At 37.1% G+C, this 10,200-nt stretch overlaps 1 protein-coding gene across 1 annotated transcript in view; it reads left to right on the forward strand.

Annotated features, from left to right (window-relative positions):
• Window positions 1–7,512, forward strand: part of LOC113227595 (origin recognition complex subunit 4) — a 10,306-nt gene extending 2,794 nt beyond the window's left edge. Inside the window, exons 2-8 of the mRNA XM_026460553.1 lie at window positions 79–204; window positions 1,297–1,519; window positions 1,679–1,864; window positions 3,655–3,884; window positions 4,481–4,689; window positions 5,764–5,916; window positions 7,345–7,512. Coding sequence (XP_026316338.1) covers window positions 79–204; window positions 1,297–1,519; window positions 1,679–1,864; window positions 3,655–3,884; window positions 4,481–4,689; window positions 5,764–5,916; window positions 7,345–7,447 — 1,230 coding nt within the window. The 3' untranslated portion in view covers window positions 7,448–7,512. The remainder of the gene's footprint in view (window positions 1–78; window positions 205–1,296; window positions 1,520–1,678; window positions 1,865–3,654; window positions 3,885–4,480; window positions 4,690–5,763; window positions 5,917–7,344) is intronic.
• The last annotated feature ends 2,688 nt before the right edge of the window (window positions 7,513–10,200 follow it).

Genomic DNA, 10,200 nt, shown 5'->3' on the forward strand with positions numbered 1-10,200 from the left:
TGTTTCGCAATTGACAATTAATCAATTGTCAATCTTTAATTGCCAGAACAATTAAATTTTGCCCAACACTGATTCCAGCTGATAAACTCTGTGCTAAATCAGCTATCCAACGAAGTAGACTTGGCAAATGATGCAATCATCGTGAAATTGAATGGATTGGTTCATCACGACGAGAAGATCTCTCTCAAGGCTATTACCGCACAGGTATGTTACTTATTTTACTGAATTTTTTTATTCAACCTGTAAAATGTAGAGTAGGGTCAGAAAAACAGATTTTTGAAGACATATCTAATAAATGTTATTAACTGGGGACAATTAAAATATAGCTAAACCATTTTAGAATTTTAAAAATTGCGTGAATTTTTCGAAGAGCGCATGTCTGTGTGGTGTGTCTGTCCAGGCAACGGCACATCTTTTGTCCTGCCCTGCGTGTCCCTACACCTGCACACGCGAGAACCTGTACAATGCCACTGATAATGCTCTGTCAGTCGCTAAATACTGGTCCTCACAAATATAAACGTCAGAGTCGACACGTCAATAAGATAGAATATCATACTAGTAAGACATCGTGATATTCAATAACTTAATACTATTTAAGGTTTCTGACTGAGTGAATAAAAACTTTCATAAATTTCTCACAGATACTGCAAAAAGTCGTTAAAAATACAAAATACAAAAACAAACATCTGCAAGAAGCACATAGAGAAATCTCAAAAGCTCTGCCGGTTCGTTCCGTAGGATAGTTGGGTAGCGTCAGGCACTGTATGCTGAAGGCGCTGGTTCGAATCCAGCCGGATCATGGGAATTTTTATTATTATATTATGGGAGTGTTCGATCTTTGTATTAGTAATTATAACAAACTAATGGAGTAATTTCACAAAAAATAATTGAATATCAATTCAATAAAAAATTAAATACAGTGAATAGCGACATCTCTAGCCGGGGTTGGTAGCTGTAAAGGTGTCTAACTGGGTGACAAAATACTTTCACAGATCTCTCATAGATGGCGCTACAGCTAAAAAGTCGTTGAAAAACCAAATACAAAGATACTACAAAAGCCACATAGAAAAATTCGTGAGGTCTGCTGGTTCGTTCTGTGGCTTAGTTGGCATAGCGTCTGGCACGGTTTGCTAGGAGACGTCGTCGGTCCGAATCCGGCCGGAACGAAGGAATTTTTTCTGAGTGTTCCATCTTTATATTAATACTTATAACAAACTAGTGGAGTAATTTCACAAAAAATAATTGGATATCAATTCAATAAAAAATGTAAGTTATATTTATTTTAATTCTTTTCAGATGCAACTAGAAAACGCTATTGACGGCAAAGTGTTTGGCACGTTTGCAGAACAACTAAGCTATCTACTTAGTTGTCTCACCAGTGGCAACGACAGACAATGCCGCAGCATGATATTTGTACTCGACGAGTTTGACATGTTCTGCCATAGCGGTCGCACGCAGACATTGCTGTACAATCTTTTTGACATCACACATGCGAAGCAAGCACCTATGTGCGTCATGGGTAAGTCAAAAAGATCTATAGAATCCACCCATCCCACCTCTAAAAAAGGTATTGTAAACGTTTCGGAATTATTTAATTAAATACATTGTTGTATTAACAGTGTCATTAAAAAAAACTACCCATTGAGAGACTAATGTTATCCAAACATTGTATTTTCAGGTATAACAAACCGCATCGACGTAATGGACCTTCTAGAGAAACGTGTAAAATCGCGTTTCTCACATCGTCATATATTTATCTTTCCAAACGACGGGTCTTCTCCGTTGGAGAATTTCAAAGACATTTTCAGCAGTCTGTTGAGTTTGCCCGTTGTGAAACATAGTAAGAAACGGAGAAAGAGTTCTGGTAACTATAACAACATATTATATACAATTAATGGAGAGAGAGAAAACAGAGAATGTAGATTCTGCCACGAGGCGGATGAAACTCCTGTGCATCTTCTCACCCAGTGCTGCCCTCTAATGGGCGTAAGAAATTCCATACTGGTTAGGCACAGGCACCCACCAGGCAGTTAGACACCCAGAGGACATAAAAACTGTTAGAGCCAGGAAAGTCCTTCAGTTCCTTAACGCTGTTGTTCTTGGCTCCGAATTATAATTAAATGTGATCACAATGGATCATTTAATGGCCTCATATGCCCCAAATGAAGCCTCTCTAATAATAATAATAATAATAATAGAGTTTAAAATAAATACAATAATAATAATAATAAAATCACCACTCACATCCCATCACAATACCACAACCGAACCAGAATAATTGGCTTAGGTCATTACCTGGGGGTCTACTCTCGATTAAAAGACAAGTATCCAGTATGAAGCTTCATTCGCATCACGCGTCTTTTCATTTAGTCAAGTATTGCTTATTTGGCAGTAATTGTTTCGGACGGAGATCGAGAGTAGACCCCCGGTTCCAAATATCCGACCTTCAGTCGAGTACAAGAAAAAAAAAGGGGGGGGGGGGGTGATGACTTTTGAGGCCGGTTTTTTTAGTGCTATAATAGCAAGTGTTGGGACAAACAGGTTGTGCGCTTGATGGTAAGCGACACGCCTGTCCAAAACAGTTGGATTGCCACTCAGAGCTTCAAATCACGAGAATCTGATGGGAACTGCCTTTAAGTTGACAAGTCCCATGTGCCTGTAATTTCACCATCATCCTTAACCTTTAAAACTAGAACGCAGTCATGCTCACTTTACTTCTTGGCGGCAGAAATAGATTAGATGGCCGTTCTTCCCTGGACAAACTCTCACAAGGAGCTCTACTGGTGTAAGTTATTTTGGTTATAGCCTACACCTTTTTTTTTCTTCTTTTTTTTTTTCGTCAGGAAATCCTCATGGATACCCTTACGCCCGGGGGAGGCGAAGGGTTATGTCGGACTCCTACCGACTAAAACCTGACGGTGTTCCGTCTTCACACCATGTGCCGAAGGCACGGGGACGCTTACGCATTCTTCCGCGACTCCGGCGGTGATTGATCCGACTGGGCGCCGAATCCCATCTCGCTTTTCGGGGAGAGTTCTTGTCTCCCCGTCAACAATCTTGAGTGGCAGACGCGGAACACATACGCCGCCATCTCGGGTCCACCAGTAACGAGCGACGGACTCCCCTAAGTTTGCCGCTCATGGACCCATGTCACGGGGGCTTTCGCCTCCCGTTACCCGCCTATGTCGGCAGCTGGAGAGCCATAGCTCTCCTTCTGCGACCCACTCTCCGACGGCGGATCGGGTCAGGGGCTGAATCTTCCCTTTCCCTTTCCGCCGCCTCTTTCTTCGCCATGACCTCCTCGCAGAATGCCTGGACTGCGTCCCACGACCTTTTGCTCGCAACCATTGAGCGAACTATGGTTGGGAGAGAAAGTTCGCTCCCCACGGCTGGTTATAGTATAGCATACACCTGGGGTAACCTACCAACGTACCAACAGCGTCTTTTATACATTTCTAGTATGAACTAGTTTGGACAACATTTAACATTTGCAGTTAAAAAGAATATTGAATTTAAGCTTGCGTTTCTAATCTTTTAAAAAAAATCGTATTTGAAAGTTAGACCATACAAAATTTCAAAATTAATGGCAATATTTTTTGTGGAACACTGATAATTTTGACGTTAACTGTACTTACAATTTATTGTCAATTTCAGTGCACCCTGAAGTTCAAATGGAAATAGATCAAGATAAATCAGTTTCTCTACCAATGGCAGCGCTTGACAAGTGTAAAGTGACCCCTGAAACATTTACGGCATTGGAGCCTACGTTTGTCGAAGATTGGAACGCGCATATTCACAGTTTGAGTGAAAATGAGAAAGTTATTGATGCTTTAGAAAAATTCTGTTACTATAATGTTAATGAACAGGTTTTTAGGAATTTAATGGTAAGTTGATCTACAACATAGGGTCCCAAACTTTTTGGTTCAAGGCAAGATCCAAAAAAAAAAATTGAAATCACGTATTTTTTGCACGGTTCACGGCAAGCGACAGGCCAGTCCATATCAGTTGCCAGAGGGCCACTGTCACTGCGCTCGTCTTATCTTTAGACATAAGTTGACAAGCCCCATGTGCCTGTAATTTCACCAGCACCCTTACCCTTCAAGACGGAACGCAGTAATGCAAACATTACAGCTTGGCGGCAGAAATAGGTAGGGTGGCAGTACTTCCCTTGACGAACCCTTTTACAAGGAGTTCTGCTGTATTAGTACATTGTGTATTAAGAGCAGTAAATAACAAGTTACGAACGAGACTCTATTAGAAACCCGAAGTCCAACACTGAGGGCTTTCAGAGCGAGTTCGTAATTCCTACACCGCCCGTGAAGCATACAATGTTTTTCATTACACTTGCACGTAAATGGTATGATTGCATGCAGGCTAACTTGACTATAAAACCACAAATAAAACACTCGGGCTTGTTTTCTTCTCATTACAGCCATGGCGGTAAGAAAATGGTAAATCTTGAACTAAATTTTTTTTTCAGTTCACTCAAATCTGCAAACTCGGACCATCAAAGCACTACCTGGAATCAGCAGATTTCACCCAAGCCATAGACAACATAGTCTGTCCCGAATATAGAATAAAATTACTACAGTCATTGTCTATATTGGAGTTTTCTTTACTAATCGCTATGATGCATGGAAGCGCTATTTTTGACGGACAACCTCTGAATTTTGAAATGGTTTTGCACAGGTAGTTAAAAAATATATATATATCCCTCACTAACTGTCGTATCTGTTAATTTATTGTCGTAACTTTTTTATGGTTAAAATATAATGCCTATTCGCTTTTGCCTTGAAAATAACCAATAGATAGATTGAACACTAAGAAAAAATGGTTCGATCCGCTTGGGTTCGAACCAGCGCCTTCAGCATACTGCGTCTGACGCTCTCCTAACTGAGCTACGATAAAAAGCCGTTAAAAGTTAAAAACAAAGATCTGCAACAAGCACGTACATTTTTATCTATTATGATTTATATCGTAAAGTCTGCAAGTTCGTTCCGTAGTTCTCAAAATAAAAAAATGACGTTATATTTTTCCTAATTAAAAGAGACTCCAGACGCGTCCAGAGAACTTATTAAAATTCAAATTATGTTTGTTACGGACGGCCGTACGCGTCTGGCCGGTCAGAGCAATATGAGTAGAATTACGTAAATAATTCAGGGGCTCCGATTGGTCGGGCGGAGTCCGCGGCGCATGGATAGGGCCGGCACGTTGTGGGAGACGGCGTATCGGCATATATATATAATTTATATATTACAGCCATGGTCGGTGAAGAGTTTTTTCTTAATTTGCAGAAAAAAATCACAATAATTCATCACGCTTGACTATGTAAATAATCAAGTATGATGAAAAACATTGTATGCTTTACAGGCGGTACGGGAATTACGAACTCGCTCCAAAAACCCTCAGTGTTAGACTTCGGGCTTCTAATAGTCTCGTTCGTAATTCTAAATGAAACCTTCGGGCCTTTTCTCTTCTAATTACCGACCATGGCTGTAATGAGAAGAAAAAAGGCTCGAGGGTTTTATTTGTAGTCAATTTATAGTCAAGTTAGCCTGCATATAATCAATCATACTATTTACCTGCAAGTGTGATGAAAAACATTGTATGTTGAGTTGCGAACCCCGATTCCGAAAGCTTCTAATAGGGCCTCGTTCGTAATTCCTTATTTACCGCCCTTAATAAACAATGTGCTATTTTCGTATCCAATAATACCAATTTCGCGATAATTGTGGTGACATCCTTATTATGTAATAATTTCAGGTACACAAAATTTGCGCTAGCAAACTCAACAGCCCAAACGGTACCTCGTCCGGTTATATTGAAGGCATTCGAACACCTGCAAGAGCTGGAGTTGATCGTGCCCGTTAGAGGTGACCATGGAACTGACGTTGGCGGTGTCCAAAAAGAGTATAGGTACCGTATTTTAATAATTATTATATATGATATAATCATATTTCAAAAGGATGTGAAAACATGATAGGGTTTTCCAAACGAGTGTATAAATGTCTAAATGTAGATACAAGGAATGGCACAGTATTGTAAAATATCTGGATTAGAAGACGGTATTAAAGTATTAAGCTACATCAAAACATATTTTTATATATAAACATAATTCATGTACTTACACATCCTATAATCACTTTTTTTATGTCGCTCATAAGCACACACTTAAGAATATATTTATGTACGTTTTATAGCATTTAAATTAAGAAATTATTAACTATTAAGCATTAGCTAGATTTTAACACATTCGAATATACAAGAAGCCGTTAGAATGACACTTGGTTCCAGCAGAGCCACTGCTCAAGTTCGTTGCCAACCGTCAAAAAGCCCCCGCCTATCGTGTGTCGGCCTTTTATATTCGTGCACATACAACTCGTTGTTTTATACGCTTTTGATATTATATTTAAAAAAAGCACGTGGTGCTTTAATTACTAATTATTGTATATTTGCAGGAAAATTATGACTTTGCAACTACCCAACAATAGTGGTTAAAACCTCCAAATACTAATTAATTACTTTTTCGAGTTACATTTATCAGTTGGGCCGGGGGTGGTTTGCATTCCATATTAGTCAAAACAAACCATTGTTTGTAGCTTATTATAAAATGTTTACTTTAATTAATTTTTTATTGAATTGATATTCAATTATTTTTTGTGAAATTACTCCACTAGTTTGTTATAATTATTAATACAAAGATCGAACACTCAGAAAAAATTCCTTCGATCCGGTCGGATTCGAACCGACGTCTTCTTGCATACCGTGCCAGACGCTATACCAACTAAGCCACGGAACGAACCAACGGACCTCACGAATTTTTCTATGTGCTTGCGTCGTGTCTTTGTACTTGGTCTTTCAACGACTTTTTAGTCGTAGCGCCATCTATGAGAAATCTATTACAGATTTATCACCCAGTTAGTACCTTTACAGCTACCAGTCCTGGCGAGAGATGTCGCTACGACTTTTTAGTCGTAGCGCCATCTATGAGAAATCTATTACAGATTTATCACCCAGTTAATACCTTTACAGCTACCAGTCCTGGCGAGAGATGTCGCTATTCACTGTATTAATTAAATTTTTATTGAATTGATATTCAATTATTTTTTGTGAAATTACTCCACTAGTTTGTTATAATTATTAATACAAAGATCGAACACTCAGAAAAAACGGATCGAAGGAATTTTTTCTGAGTAATCTTTGTATTAATAATTATAATTATTAAAATTATAAAATATCTCAGGGTGGACGGACGAACACCCAAAGCATCCATCGACGTAATCTACAAATTTGTTATTATATTATTGTAATTATTATTTTCAATCCACATTTTATTATTTTCAGACTTCACGCTTTATCAGTCCCAGCTGTGGAAATCAAAGAAGCCGCAAAAGGATTCAAGGCATTACCAACCGAAATTATGCACTGGGTTAATAACGAGTTTTAATTTAAATAAATCATAATTTTTTACATTTGTTTGTATTTCTACCATTTTTATTTACCCGGCTACACGGCACCAAAATTTTCACGCGTTTTGTAATTTGCTTCTCTATTGTATAGTCAACAACATGCCTTAACGGGCTTTACAATTAATATTTAAATGCACCTCCATGTTACTTGCAATAACAACGGCCCTAGGTAGAAATCACAGCAGGCTGTCAAACGTACACATGTAAATAAAACAACAAAATAACTTTAACAGTTTTATTTATTTAATCTACATATGATTTTAAATATACTATTTCATTTTAAAGTAATACTTATAGAAGAGTTGATTTTAGGCGACGCCTCGTTGTCTAGATAACAAACCCATTGAACACAATAGGTTTATTTATTTATATTCCAACTACATTATAGAACGGAGGAAAAGTGCAACTGGCGACCTTATTGCGATGATTATTTTTTTGTTACGTCCGTAGTGGTTTCATTAAAATTTTAAGAAAATATTCCACGTTTGAGGGTAGCAAATTCGGGGAATAATCCGATTTATTGGACTTCACCTACTTTTCGTTTACCGATCTCAATAAAACTAGGCAAATAGATGTAATTCCACAAACTTTTGAGGTCTTTTTTTTTATGTTAATGTCACAATTACAACTCGGTGTTATTTCCTATCGTGACGTTGGCAGAATCATCATTTCCAGTAATGATATAGCCATAAAAATGAAAAAAAAAAGTGAAGTATCCAAATAAAGGTTTTAAACTTTTGCCTGTTCCTTAAAAGAAAGAATTTAAAAAATAACAACCAAAATGCCAATAAATAATTCTTAGAGGATGCTTATTATTATTAGTTATTTATAAAGCATTGGCTTCAGAGCCAGAGAGTAACAAACAATCAAGAAAAGCACAACGTAATATACATAAACAAAAATACTAAAACCCGCCATTTGTTAAAATATTGCCATAAAGGATGGAAAAAAATAAAAATATTTTATTTTAATAAGTTTTCACTCATACATTTGGGTATGCGAAGGTTCCACCATACAGCCTCTTCATCTATTCGTATCTTTTCCTATATTGGTACACGTTTTATTCTAATAATGTATTCTTATAAGGTGCCAATAATTGAAACCGTGCCAACACTGCACATTAGAAATATAAATATTCATAGAATACTCCATGTGTTTTATTCATATGGTTTTAAAATATTACAAAATAACAATTCCTTACGCGTAATATTACATAGCAAATATATCATACATGATGCATAAAGATACTTAAATACAAAATTCTTTAAAATTATGTAGATACGTATAATAAAAAAAAAAGTTAACTTGGGTTATAAAAATTTAATTTTTTGCGCTTATATATCCTTAATATGTCACTTATTTGGATACTAGTCGAGTGTATGGACACTCTTGATAGCTAATAAACGATTACGAGTAAAAATCAACTCTTTCAATATAAGAATTACTTTCAAAATTTTCAATAATTTGTCACTAATATCGCAATAGGAGTTGTTATTCTGAGATATATAAAAAAAATGTCGCTACAATTGTTGCTCAACATGTTCCGAAACTAGGCGATATTAGATTGATAATTATTGCCGCAAAACCGTATTGACAATGTTACTATCATGCTGATAAATATTATTGTCAAGATAATACGGTAGTGACAATAATATCTATTGACTATAATTATCGTGAAAAAATGGTATTGACAATAATTATCGTGTTGATGTTAATTATCCCCAATATAATATCGTATTGGCTATAATTATCGTGTTGCCGATAATTATCTCCAATATAATATTGTATTGACAATAATTATCGGCGATATAATATATTGACAATAATTATCGTCAATGACGTCGTATTGACGTTTACTCGGTCATCCAGTAGAAGCGAGATCCGAACCTGGCAGGTTTCTTCTCGTAAGTCTCCGGCAGGGCAGGAGTGGGGTCCGTGTAGACAGTCTTCGGTTCTTCCAAGGGCTTTGGCCTGGAGGAAATACACAATTATTTTGAAGCTGTAAAATGAAACGGTGTGTAGCAACATATTCTAAACATCGATAAAAATCATCCTTATTCAACGATTTCAGCTCCGTTTCCAATTACAGATCTCAGAGAGAGATATCACTTTACAGAGAACAAATTAATAATAATAATAACGCACACACTCAACATAGTTCCGCACTAGGAAACCCTGTATCGCGTGTGCCATGGAACACACATAGACAACTACAAATCACACCCAAACTCACGAGAGAATAAATGTAGGCCATACAGATATTTCTCGTCCGTCCGGCCCGTGAATAGAACCTGAGACCTCTGCGGGGCAGTGCCAGTTTAGTTAGTTTTAAATAGAACACGTGTAGTATACGATATACATTTTTCAAATGGGCTCAATTTTGTTTGTGAAAAGAGAAATTGTATGATGAAAAATATATGTCGTATACTATTCGTATTTAGTTTAGTTCAGTCAGTATATGTAAAGTACTTATTGAACACAGCGGTTTTCTTGTAAAATTTCGAATTAAGCCCGTGTTTTTTTTCTATCGTGAAAATGTTTAGGAATCGTATTTTAAAACCGTATACTAATCAGTGTATATCATTGACTTACAATTATATGGACGTCGGGTCCGCGCTAAAAAGTGTCCGAACTTATAGGGCGTTAAAATCGTATACAGAGCGTCATTCACGCTTTAGTCTTCGTTTGTTCGACTGACAGCGAAGCAAGCAAAATTAGACAGTACTGCGAT

This window comes from Hyposmocoma kahamanoa, unplaced genomic scaffold, assembly GCF_003589595.1.
Source record: "Hyposmocoma kahamanoa isolate Upper Pololo Valley unplaced genomic scaffold, ASM358959v1 211, whole genome shotgun sequence".
NCBI lineage: Eukaryota > Metazoa > Arthropoda > Insecta > Lepidoptera > Cosmopterigidae > Hyposmocoma > Hyposmocoma kahamanoa.